At 31.1% G+C, this 13,449-nt stretch overlaps 1 protein-coding gene across 1 annotated transcript; it reads right to left on the bottom strand.

Annotated features, from left to right (window-relative positions):
• Nucleotides 1–785: 785 nt before the first annotated feature.
• Nucleotides 786–7,019, bottom strand: LOC129233080 (uncharacterized). Its single transcript, XM_054867145.1, has 6 exons — nt 6,751–7,019; nt 5,851–6,035; nt 5,448–5,735; nt 4,507–4,700; nt 3,073–3,238; nt 786–910 (listed from the first exon to the last, which is right to left on the bottom strand). Exons 1-6 carry the CDS (start codon nt 6,804–6,806, stop codon nt 786–788), a joined length of 1,014 nt encoding a protein of 337 aa, XP_054723120.1. The 5' UTR covers nt 6,807–7,019.
• Between the last annotated feature and the right edge of the window lie 6,430 nt (nt 7,020–13,449).

Here is a 13,449-nt window from a genome sequence, read left to right as displayed (position 1 = left end):
TCCATTTCATGATATAAAAGAAATGGCAGAATCTCATTTTATCCGAGAGTTTGGCATTCACCAATCTAAAGTCGCTATTTGGATCTGCTATAATTTATGCAACATTTCAGCTGTTTTCGGAATAGTTTCTAGATATATATAAAAGGGTTCTGAAGACCCTAATGAGACTAACAGTTTCTGAAAAAACTGAAAATTAAATTTTATTTTAGTCAAGTGAAAATATTTTAGTTTAGAAGTTGTTTTATGTCCTAGTAATGGACACCTTAAAAAAATTTGTCCGATAGTTCACCCATGATTAAAGCTTTTATCTTTTTATAGCTCAAAAATATCAGTTAAAGCCTATTACTTGCACACAGCAGTTAAACTCTTAATTTATTCCAGGCTTTTCTCTCACACGATAAATTACTCAGTTTATTCCAATTCTAATAATTTATCATGCTATTTTAAAATATAACACAAAAACATTTGTAGGATTTTTTTTTTTTTTTTTGCGTCTTTGTTGTAGTGAGTAATTATCTTCATTGATATTAATTTTTATACTATAATACACATATGTATGAAACTTATATGCATATTCAGCACCTTGGCGATCTCAGATTCTTCCATCAATACCATTAACTGATGGATATACAGTCTCATTAATTACTCAAGAGTGTCAGCAATTTTGTATTACTTTGAAAAATGAAACAAGCAAATTGAAAATAAATTTTTATTATACATCACATTTTTTGACATAAGCATAAGATTAATTATAACATTTAGTGTAAATATCATATATATAACATTTATTTCCCGCCCCTTGCACTCCTGCCCCCATCCCTATCTTTTGCGTACATTAACCATCTCTTGATTACAGTCTGGACCTCCACCTCTGTTGCCATAGAGCAGGCCAAGTTGTTTCGAACAGCACCTATAAGAAAAAAAATTATTCGATATACAGGAAGTTGCTAAAAATATAAAAACATGCAGCTGTATAGTTAGGGCGGGGGTGAAACAGGTTTAACAAAATACAATTTGCAAATGACAGAAGAACAGATGAATGTATAAAGTATACGTTGTACCAAACGTACTTAATGTAAAATTTTGCACTTCAAAAGAAAGATTAAGTACATTGGTTTTTATTATTGACTAAAAGTAAAGGCACTAGTTTCCATATTTAACTCCTGAAATTTTTGGATTCAATTCTCCCCCCTCCCCCCCCAGCTTGGGGTGACTGAATGGAAGGATTCTTTTGTAACAGTTGCAAAAAGAAAAAAAAAGAGCACTTTTGTCTTTAAAAATTATATACATTTTAAATCTTTTTTAATACAATGTGAGCATATGCAGCATTTTTATTTAAAACTAGGGTTGATAAAAAAATTAAAAAACCAAAAAATCAGATTTTTTTTCATTTAAATTGGATTTATTTGATTTAAATAGAATTAGTTTGGTTGAAAATAGAATTTTTAAAATTTAAATTTGTTTACTATTTGATACTAAAAAAGAAAAATGCTCAAGTTAGATGTCTAAATGAGATTATTACTTTTCTATATATATAATGAAAAATAAATCTAACTAAAAATTTTAGTAAGAGTAATTCATAAATCAGTAGAAAATAATTACATATCCCAGTTTGACAAACACTTGCTACAACTTTCCCAGACACTTTTTAACTATCAAAATAAATAACTTACTTTTTCTTTAAAAAAAAAGGGAAAGAATATAGAATTATGTAACTGTGGAAATAAAGGAATAAAAATAACAGAAAACATTGAATCCTTTTTTACTTTTTTGGAGGGGGGGGGGGGAATAACTCCTTAAATAAAATGAATGAACAAGGACTACAAAGCACACTAAAAGAATTTTTTTAAAGAATTCTTATCTTTAAAATACATGCATTTTTCTTTTTGCTGTTTTGACTTACTGGAAATTGAGGAGGATTGTATGATATAATTTTTATTGCATAAGAAAATAGCTTGACGCCTAGCAGATACATTTCCAATTTAATTAATTATTTTTAATTTCATTGAAATGAAACATCTTGTTTCATATAATCTTTCAGAGGTTGATCTAGGCCAAAATTGGGTCCGCTTTGCGGCCCCTTCACAAAATTCCACATCATAAAAGCGGCCCCATTCACAAAATTTGTCATCATAAAAACGGCCCCATTCACTATATGTAGCAGATACTCTGGAAGTAAAATTTGTTTGACTGCATCACTTTTTAAGATCTTTGATTAAGTATAAGGCTTTTAAGCGTATTTTTGCTATATATTAAGTCATTTGCTCTTACTATATTCGTTACAGCTTTCTCAATAAAGTATGACGACTAAAAATGCTTTGATATTGCGTTTTTCCCGAAAAAAAAAGCCAAATTTATGAAAATTTCTTTTTTACAAATATAAACTTCACAAAAATATTTTACTTTTTCACAAAATGCGGACCCAAAAACTAAAACCTGGATCGACCCCTGTCTTTGCAAGTCCTTGTCTTTTAATTTTATTGGTGTTATGATTTTTTTTCTTTCTTCCTGTTTCAATTCAATTCATTTAATAACAATATGGATCTCTTTTTTTTTCTTTTGGTAAGATTATTTATAATTAATCCTTATTTGTTCATTATTTTATCTAATAAAATTACTCAGAGATTCATGTCCATCAAATTCATTCTTTTGAACTTTTAAAAGTTATTATTTAAATCAATGAGATTTTTCCTAAATCATTTTATTCAAATCGTTCAACCCTGTTTAACATACTTTCTATTACATCTAGGTTGCTCCTAGACACTTTATATCAAGCTTCATCATGACGGCTAGATCTATATTTTATTTAACACTGATGTCAATAATAAAGCTGCATTAACTGGAATTCCGGAGTAAAAAAAATACTTATACCTACCAATTTAAGAAAATTACTATACGGAAAATAAGTTTAATATTGCAAAGACCAAAAAAAAAATCTTATAACATGCTCGTACAGTCAAATTTCAATTTAAATTTGCCAACAGTTTGTGGAAAAAATTATCTAACCCCTAACAGCAACTTAACTTTTCCATAAACAGAGTTCTAAAAAAGCTAGCAAAAATATATAATTACCAAATATTAGCTTGTTGGTTTGCTCAAAAGAGGAAAATCCAAGCTTTACCCCTCTTGTTCCTTTCCAATTGTACTTCAGGGCAAGGTGAGAGGAGATGAGCTTACTTAGAATACGTCTAGTCGTATCCTTCACAGATGAGCCTCCTATACAACTCAGAAAATTGCACTGGAAGAAAGGAAATTGATTAATTGTTAGGATGAATTTTTGCTGTGAAAAATGTTTAGAGTACTTCAGTGATTAGGTAGTTAAAATTTAGTAAAATGTCGAGACTATAGTTAGGCTTTTTATTTAGCAGGAAAAATGGCATTTCCAGAAGCTTTAACTGAACAGATAATTGGCAAATTGTTCTGAATGAACGATAGCAAGAGGTCACTGCTATTCCAAAAGATTTTTTTAAAACTGCAATAACGCTTTTCTTGGTCCTCGGCTTGTGTCGTCGGCCATTGGAGATTTTCATCAAAAAATATTCATAGCCTGAAGTGGACGGCCAACTTGTTTAAGCCAGGGATTTCCTTTGCGTTGATCTCTGTCTTTCCATATGGGCGATAACTGTTGGGAGTTCCAGAACTGCAGAAAATTGAGAGAATGTTGATGACTCTTCCTCTTAACAAATGGATACTGTGAAAGAAATCCTGTCTTCCTTTTGGATTCCTTTTGTAGCATTTTCATCTGAGTTAATACTTGAAAAAAATGGAGCAAACGAGTAAAGCAGAGTTCATATCATCCATTGCCTGGTGAATCGTAAAGCACCCTGATATTCTTGAGTTAAGAATAACCTCAGCATACTGATTAGGTAACTTCATCAACTCTTTGAAGAACACGTTTGATGCAGCCAAAATCTCCATTACAGGGTAAGAATGAATGATCCTTAGCTAGGAAGTAGAGACAAACATTTTCGAATATTCCTTTGTCAAATAATAAACCCCTTGCAAAAAAAATTTGCAAAATATAACCCCTTGAAAGGCATGATCTTGGATTTGTTTTTGCTCAAATACTCAACTCAAATACTTTGAAGGCATTCAGTACAAATGGGCAGAAGTTAAATAAAAGTTAACTTAAAAACACAACAGCTGATGTTTCAATCAGGATGGCATATCCTAGACAGCCTTCAACTTTTGATGTGTATCTTTTCATTACATAATAAAAAAATTCTTGTGTTCTATTTATCATAGACTTATACTAATTGTTATACATTCTTTGTAATCTATCAAACTTTACATTTTTTTTCATAGTACTAGAAAAGTTACAACAAAAAAGAAATTCTACGCTTTCTTGCTTTCTTAAAAGAAAGGTTGCTGGCTTTTTAATTTGTAGACATCTCAATTAACATAATTCAACTGATTATTATTATTTTTTTTTTTTTTTTGTTAGAACTTGCAACAGAATTCATGGGAATAAAAACCGTAACTTGGATTCAAAAAAGGTACACTTACTATTTCGTGAAAGAGGGCTTCATCTTGAAGGACCGTTTCTAGCTCAGCTAGGTTCTCAGGTTCTTGGCAAGGCAATGATGGGCAACTTACAGGCAGACTTGGCAATGGTCCACTCGGGGTTTTCATAGCCTCTTTAATTTCCTTAATGTCCTGCTGCATCGATTCCAGCAATCGCATCACTTTTTTCATAAAAACTAAATATAAACAGTAACAAATATAAACACTCTTTTAAGTTTAGTCACAATTAACATGAAATAAAATAAAGTACTTGGTTTTTCATCAATACTTTCAATATAGCAGTTTTAAGTTCGTCGACGAAGGAATACTGTTTAGAAGTTGCATAAACCTGGCGACTTGGAACACCACAAACATTCTCTATTGAGTTTAAATCAAGACGTATACAGATACCCTGCCTTACAAAGCTGAGAAGCAGGAGAAACAAAATATTTTTGTACCAAAAGAACCCAGATGGACTCTAGCAGTTGCCCCCCCCCCCACTGCAAGATTTGTTAAGTGTGCCCCCTACCCCCCTATTAAACAAAAAAAAATTCCAAGTGACTCATAAGTGCTATTTTTCTGGATTGTGCGAACTTAAACCTTGAGCACGCCCCCTCCCCTGCGTAGCCGTGGTGCTATGTAAGCCACTGGATTTTAGTATAAATCAAATTTTCATGTTCTTAAACAAATTGTAGAAAAATTAATTAACAAGATTTAATATTAATATATTTGTAAGTTAAAAAATTTATTTAAGAGGCATTTTAAAGTTCTCAACAGTAACAAACATCCTTTTACTCTATAGGCCAGAGATTGAACTCTTGCAAGAGCGTTGGCATATCTGCAAACCCTGTTTGAGAATAGTCTTATTTTTTGCACCCTATTTGAGAGAGCAAGCAAAATATAATTTATATGAAAATGGATCAACATTCTCCAAAAAAACTCACTTCCACTCATTCGGTTCTTCTCTTCGTTTAGATTCGGCGATGAGACAAACGACGTGCTGGGTCTTGTCAATGCAGCAGGCGTTGAAGTTTGTTGTAGGTTTTTTTTGGGGAAATCCGGGAAGTCCGAGAGCATGCTCTCATCTCCTGAGGAGGAGCTCAGCATTTCAATCTCCTTATTTTTATTCCTCCTCTTCATTTGGGGAGGAATGGCCTCCTCCTCCACTTCTGTGCCCATGTCTGACTTATAGCAAGCCGTTTCCTCCCAATATAGGGCTTCCTCATACGTTTCTGAAAGCAAAAAAATGCAATACTCTGAGACTGAATTACATGATTTTCACTTCATTTAAAAGAGTGAAACAAATTAGTAGTTATTTGAATACCATAGAAATAAAAAATAACTTACCAACACCTTTCATGACTCTAACTTTAAGTCTTTCCCAGAAATGCTCGGGACCAGCTCCCGCTTTTACTAGGTCCGATATTTTTTTCAGACCTTTAAACGGGGGCCACGCACACATGTTGTTTCTCACCCATGAAGACGGGACTGTTGTTACAGTTTTCTCTTGGAGAAACTCCACAATAAGATAGCTAAGAAAGAAACACTTAATAAGATTTCCAGACCAAATAAAGAACAGGAGCATTACAGACAAGAGGAGAACTTAAGCAAAAAGTTTGTAACAGATTTTTTTTTTTAATTTTTTGTATACTACATGCTAGCAAAGCTCAAGTGTAAGCTTGAGTGAATCTCAGGTGCATAGCAGCAGAGTCAGATAAAAATATAAAGTATCTGCAAGCTAATCATTGTCTATCATGTAAAAAAACCAGAGGGAGGAGGGGGGGGGGGGGCGATTGTCCGGACTCCAAAAAAAGAAAAAACAATTTTAATCATAAGAAATAAATACTTGCAGGTATATGCTTTGAGGTTACAAGGAACTAATTTTCACCCCAATTATTGAAGCCTATGGGTGCAAAGACCTAAGCTGAATTTCAAAATTTTAAAACTAAGCTTCTTTTAGCAGATATCTTTGCATTCGTAAGTTCAATGTATCCGCAAGTCAGCGGATGTATCCGCACACGGCGCGGGCCTACATTATCCAGCTCTGCATAGCAGTTGGTTAAATCAACAGGCTAGGTGTATAAACCTTGTGCTAAAGGAAATTTTCAAAATGCGCAGTATCTGGTTCGTTGATACGTAGCATTTGAATAGCTAGATATGGCCTAATTTCTATGGAAAGCAGGACAAGGGGTCACTCTTAAGCTATTCATATCTCAGGCTAACCTGAAATTAGAAAACATTACTTACTTGAGTAGGATTTTGGGCACCTTGACCAGCTCACCAGAAGAGGTTGGGATAAGCATAGGAGTAGATAGCTTTCAGAAAGCTACTGAACTTTTATTGGAGACTGATTTGACTACAAGTCAAGCTAGGCCTGATTGTGCTGTTTATGACATTTGTATATAAAATTTTTGGGAGAAAAAATGTTTTGATGAAATTTTGTTGAAACTTCTAAGCGGCAAGGAGAGCAGATTGAACAATGTAAAAAAAAAAGCAAGACAGGATGCCACTCAAGACCTACACATTTATAACGCCTCGGGGATAAAAAGTACCTAGAGATAGAAAATTGCGAAAAATTCTAAAGCGGGGGGGGGGGGGGGGGTTCCTTCTAAAAAATTACTTTTATTAGTTATCATTTTTTTTAACAAAGTATTTAAAAATATATGCAGTTTATATTACTTTTCCTTCTTTGAAATTTGCACAAAACTTTCTTTTGAAAAAGCTTTTTCACAGCCAGTAGATTTTGCATTCAAAACACAAAAAAATTGACTAATTAATCAAATTATCATTCAGTTTTAGAATAATTCTTTTGACCTTTCTTTCTACCGATATTAAACAGGAAGTTTTTCTTTTCTATAAAAAGTGAACAGCAAACTTCCGATTATCCGCAGGTCTATCACACATTTTCTTTTTTCTTGATGATGTTAACTGAATGCAAAAAACTTTCAAGCGCGTTATTGGTAGTTCTTAACTTGTCTGTGGTATTTGCTTATCCATGGTTACCGTGTCAGCCTATTCCACAGATAATAGGGAGTTTACTGTATGTGCATGTACATACACATAATTACATTGAATGAAAATATATACATTTAGTTAGTATACTTAATACTTCAGTGCACTTATCTTACAGTTTGCATTTTTAAAGTTGCCATTTTCGTGAGAAATATTTAGCATGAAGAATATTTTTAAAGAAAAAAAACATTAGTATGTAAATAAGATTATATGCTGAATATATTATCTTGAGCCTTTTTTTCGAATTAAAACCATAAAGGAAAAACCACAACAATAAGTCCAATACGTGCAAAAAGTCTGAAAATTCACATAAATCTTAAAACAAAAGTGCATGAAAGAGTATTTTGCACTAGATAATTAGCCAGCATTTGTGTTCAACTTGGAAAAAACACCCCTTAAAGATGCCCATTTACTCTAAATATAATTATCACAGCCAACTCTCTCAAATTAGTAGATGTTTCATTACTGTTCCCTAACTTTTTGGACCACAAAATTTTTAATGCTTTACATTTACTTCAAAAAATTCCATTTTTCTTAATGACTAAACGACAAAATCTTAACAATCTTATGTTAAAAATACTATTATTCGCCAACATGATTAATTTAGCTTAATGAATTCTAGTCTTAAAATTGCATAATATATAAACTGACATTTAATTGGCTGACATTAAAATTATAGGAATTTTAGATAACATGAAAAAAAAAAAAGAACTTCAACTTCAGATTTAATTTGCATAAATAAGTAAGCAAGAATAGCTTGTTAGAAGGCATATTTTTTTTATGTTTTAATTCATTTGAAAGGCAATGGTGATCATTTTGCAATGTAACAAGTAAAATGTATTAAAAAAAGTGACATAAAATTAAAATTGCTCGGTCTCAGACTGTGGAGATATGAGAGAGTTGACTGTACAACCTTTAATAAAAATTTGAATAACAGTGAATAAGTGGCAAAAATACATTGGACTTTTTATAAGGCAAAAGAATGCCTTTGCACAAATATTCATTCGCAGACCAACACTTTAAAGGTGATAAGTTCGAAACGTAAAATATTTTGAAAGATTTTGAATCACAAGGTTTGCTATAAAAATTTTCTTTGTGTAAAAATTCATAACCAACTATGAAAAGTTCTTTCTGCTTACTTATAAAATTTTGAGCCAAAATTATTTTATCACTTTTTAACATAACACAATTATCTGCAGAATTTATTTTCAGTTTAAAATTATGCCCTTTAAGTTCTTTATATTGTTCCCCATGGCAATTTAGAGTTGGCCCATCAAAATGCAAAGATGAAGCTAATGGATTAAATCCTGGTTTTCTGCATTCTTCAGGAGTAAAAAGATCTTTACCCTCAAGAAGCCTTTTACAGATTTGCTGCAATGGTTTATTTGGAGTGCGAAGCAATTTTTTAAGTTTACCTAAGTAGCTTTCAAATGGGAAGGCACTAACTCGATCCAAATTACCATATTTACGAGCATCATCAGCTAAGTGGATAAGAGAATGCACATTGTAAACGGAAAATTCTTTCCCATAATGCGTCACACAATGTTTAACAAAATACTTAAGTAACTCTTCAGCATAATTTAAATGTTCATTAATTAATTTTTCACAAAGTAGTATTCTAATTGCTAAATGCAAACATAGAAAATGATAATAATAATCTGGACATAAAACATCTTTTAAGACGACAGGTCCTGTATACAGAACAAAACATCTAAATTCTGTTGACTTCCAACGATCCAGTTCAATTAATGATCGGGGTTTCCTTTGAAATTCGCTGAGGGAAGCTTTTGCACAATTAATTAAGTTCTGATTTAAATTTGATTTAGCAGAACTGCTAAGACGAATGTCACGAGGCCCTTTGTACCAAATTGTGAGTAATTTTTTCACAACCCCTGAACAAACCAAATGCATATAGTCTAATGGAAACATTGATACCAAGCCTACATTGATATCAAGTAATGGGGAAAGATTAATAATGTGCGTATCACAAGAAGCTACAGACAAACCAACAGCAAAATCTTCATCTTTGCGTTTTGGTGCGTCCAACTCCAAAAATACCATTCGCTTCAACCATTTACCTTCTTGTGTGCATCTTTCACAGCCAAATTTTCCGTTATGATTTTTCACACATTTTAAGTATGACCGAGCAGGTGCATCACATATGAATGCATGTAGGACAATATCATAATGTTTCCCCATAACCACTGGATTTTCAAGGAGTTCCCTAACATCCTGAATAAAATCGAACAGATATTCGGAAACATTTGCAGGTTTAGTGCGGCCAGAAAAGATTCCTACAACGAATGGCTTAGAAATTTCCAAATTTGATATTAAACATAAAATTGGCCAAACTTGCTGCAATGAACTTTTGAACAAAGGCAATCCATCAATATTAAAGGAAAGTTTTATCAAATTCGAATTTAAATAGGGCACTTGCTTTTCTAAACCAGGGCGAATGCCAAAATGCACATATTCACCATTATTCAAATTTTTAGTACCAATGCTACTTGGTGTGGCTAATAAAGTTCTTGCATCTTTTGGTAGTTGGTGATGTTTTCCCAATATTTGAAGCATGTCATTGATGAATGCATGAGAAACATTGTGGTTTATAAAGCATATTTTCAACTCTTGGGCCAAATCAGATTCATTATGAGACTTAATATCAGTTTCTGTTTCCATTGGATCACTGTCAGAAGTAAAACCATAATCAGTCTCCTCAGAAGTAAAACCATAATTTGTCTCCTCAGAACTAAAATCAATAGCAGTACTACCATCTTCATTGTCAAAAGTAGCATTCATATTTACTTGGCCTGTTTCATAAAATATTTCAGACATGTGGTCATCCACAGCTTTTTTCAATTTGCGATCCCTTTGCCGCTTTGAAAGTTTGCATTTCATCATAGGGATCAAAATGATCCCCACAATGATTAAAATTACACTTATCATGATAAAAAAAAATTAGATTTACAAACAAGCAAAAAATTACTCCCTTACTTCTTCATCTTTTTTTACTTTATAATCTAGAATAAAAATAAAAGAAAGAACAATTAGGAAAATATTAAGGTGAATTTATTAAACAATATTTTATAATGTTGATAATAACAATTTCATTTGCATTTGAAACAATTGCAAGGGTTTGTTGATAAGTAAGATTTTAACCATCTTATAAACAATTTTTTAAAAAATGATTTTATGATATTGAACTTGTTATAGTACAATTTATGTTTAAATTATAACCTTCGTTTCACTTTGCCGAGTTAAGTTCCTAAGTCAGTTCCTATTTGTGAGACTTTCCTCAAGTCATGTAAGTCTCTCTATTATACACGCATTTATTGATACCATGGACTATTTGCAACAACCTTTGCCTCTCTGCAGCACCTTTTGTGGGCACCACTAAGCCATTTTTTACCTGTCTCAAAACTTACCTTGAAAAGAAAAATTTACTATTTTTTACACTATTATGGGCAGAAAAAAATAATTTTCATTACAGGATTCTACTACTGAAGAGTTACTTTTCCATGCTAATGAAAACATTTAATTTTTAATATTACACAGTAAAACTATTCATAAAATAATGGGAAATATTACCATAATTAATTTGAAATTTGCATGGATTTAATAATTCTTAATTGTCTTAAAGCAGTGATAGTTATTGTACAAGAAAGATTTTAATTATACTCAATGTACTAAAGTGCTCAGTAAAAGAATAAAAATTAATACCATTAATTTTTTTCTACACTAATGTATTATTTTTCCGGGTATATCTAAGTGTGATTTAAGTTATGATGTCATGAAGATTAAAATTTTAATAAACCACATGTTTACAAATATCATCAGGCTAAGAATTGGATTATACTCGATCGCAAGCTTTCTTGGCTATGGAGAAATACGCTGAGCTGAAGCGAAGGAAATAGTCCCTCGCGCCTTGTCCGATATTCGGTTGAAACTACGCTCTTCACTTTAGAAATTGGATTGGTTAGTTAAACCCACGCATGCGTAACCTTTTTTTGTCAATCATTAAATATTTTCAATTTTACGAACGAAGCACCCACCTCGTAGTATTTTGTCTATTTGAATCAAGCGCGCCAGCCAATAGCAGCCCATAGACAGGTGGCTATCTTTTCTTATTCAAGAAGAAGAAAGGGGACGTAGCTAGTAAGCGTGACATTTTATCTGATCTGTTTACTCGGTTTTTTCTTCTGCGCGTCGTGACGTCAGTGTCAACTTAACTTGTTGTCTAGTATAGTGTCAGTTTTATGGAGGAGATGGCCGAACTGATACTGTGCATGCCCGCCTTGACCAGGTACAATCCTATATATTTTTATTTTAATGTATTTAATTCATGATATTTCTTCACCAAAAATTGTAAAATGACCAATATACATGCTATATCTATTTAGCCCCTCCCCTAAAGAATAGCAAATCACTACATAATAAAAAAAAAAAAGAAAAAAAAAAGAAAAAAAAAAAAAAAAAAAGAAATACAGCTCTTTAAATGACTAAAAACAAGGTTTGAAGGATTTAAATCAGTTTATTTATAAATAATCTTACCCAAAAAAAAATGTTATTAAAAGAATTAAATTAAAAACCAAAAATGTTTTTAATTAAACAGAAAAGAACTTGCAAAGTATAATACATGAAACAAGATTTATTTCCTTTCAATGAAATTGAGAATTACAAAATAAATTAGATTATAAGCTATTTACTTTTCCAAAAAATATTTATCATTTGATTCTCCTCAACTTGCAATAAGCCAAAACAAAAAAAGAAACATGCTCGTATTTATAAGACAAGAAATCTGAAGGAAAAAAAAATGTGCTTTTCAGTCTTTGATGACTTTCATTAAGATTAAAAAAACAAGAAGTATGTGTTTTCGGTTTAATTTTAGGGGTTCTTTTTCCAAAAAGAAAAATTAAGGAAAGTTTTAAGTTCTATGTTATATTTATTCTTTATTTTTGCAGTAAATTTCATTCTATAGTCTTCTTTTTTTTGAAAAAGAAAAGATGTGATTTATTTTGATTGTTAAAAAAAAAAAAAAAAATCTTGGTAATTTTTCCCCATCTGGATATGGAACTTAATATTGCAGCAAGTTGTCAAACTCGGATCTACTGAATTATGAATTTACTAGTATTTTTAATTGTGTGTAATTTTCTTAATGAATAGAAAAGAATTCTGAATTAGACATTAGAGATCTAACTTGATAAATTGAATTTGTTAAATAGGAATTTTTCATTTAAATATTTTTAAAATTTAAATCCTTCCAAGTATAACATTTGATACTCTAATAGATTAAATTAGATGTCTAAATCAGATATTTTTCTATATGTAATGAAAAATACATACAAACAAAATATAAGTCAGAATAATTCATATGTCAGTAGAAAATAATTACGTATCCGAGTTTGACAAAAACTTGCTATAATATTAAATCCTATATCCAGCTAGTCTATTTCTCAGACATTTCTTAACAAAAAAAAAAAAAAGAAAGAAAATATATATAATATTAACTATGGAAATGAAAAGTAAAAATTTCACAGAAAATTACATTATTTTACATTAAAAAACATAATTACATAAATATATGTAGATATATTTATTTTTGGAAAAAGATGCCCGAAAAATGTTTGTTTTATTTTTAATCTTTAATAAATTTCTTCAAAGACTGAAAATCAGGGATCAGACCTTTTTTTTTACAGAACTCTTTTGTTACAAATATATGCATATTTATTTTCATTATTCTGCTTGAAAAGGATTGTAAAAGTTAAATTTTGTAATGAATAAGTAAATAACTCCTAACAGATAAAGATCCAATTCAACTTATTTCTGATTTCATTGAAAGGAAAAATCTGGGACATTAGAAAAAAAAATTTCTTGGGTTTCAATTCAATTCATTTAATAACAATATTAGACTATTTCTTTTGGTAAGATTATCAT

Source organism: Uloborus diversus, unplaced genomic scaffold (genome assembly GCF_026930045.1).
Source record: "Uloborus diversus isolate 005 unplaced genomic scaffold, Udiv.v.3.1 scaffold_1568, whole genome shotgun sequence".
Classification (NCBI taxonomy): domain Eukaryota; kingdom Metazoa; phylum Arthropoda; class Arachnida; order Araneae; family Uloboridae; genus Uloborus; species Uloborus diversus.
The sequence above is the reverse complement of the archived record's forward strand: the minus strand, read 5'-3'. Positions and strand labels throughout refer to the sequence as shown.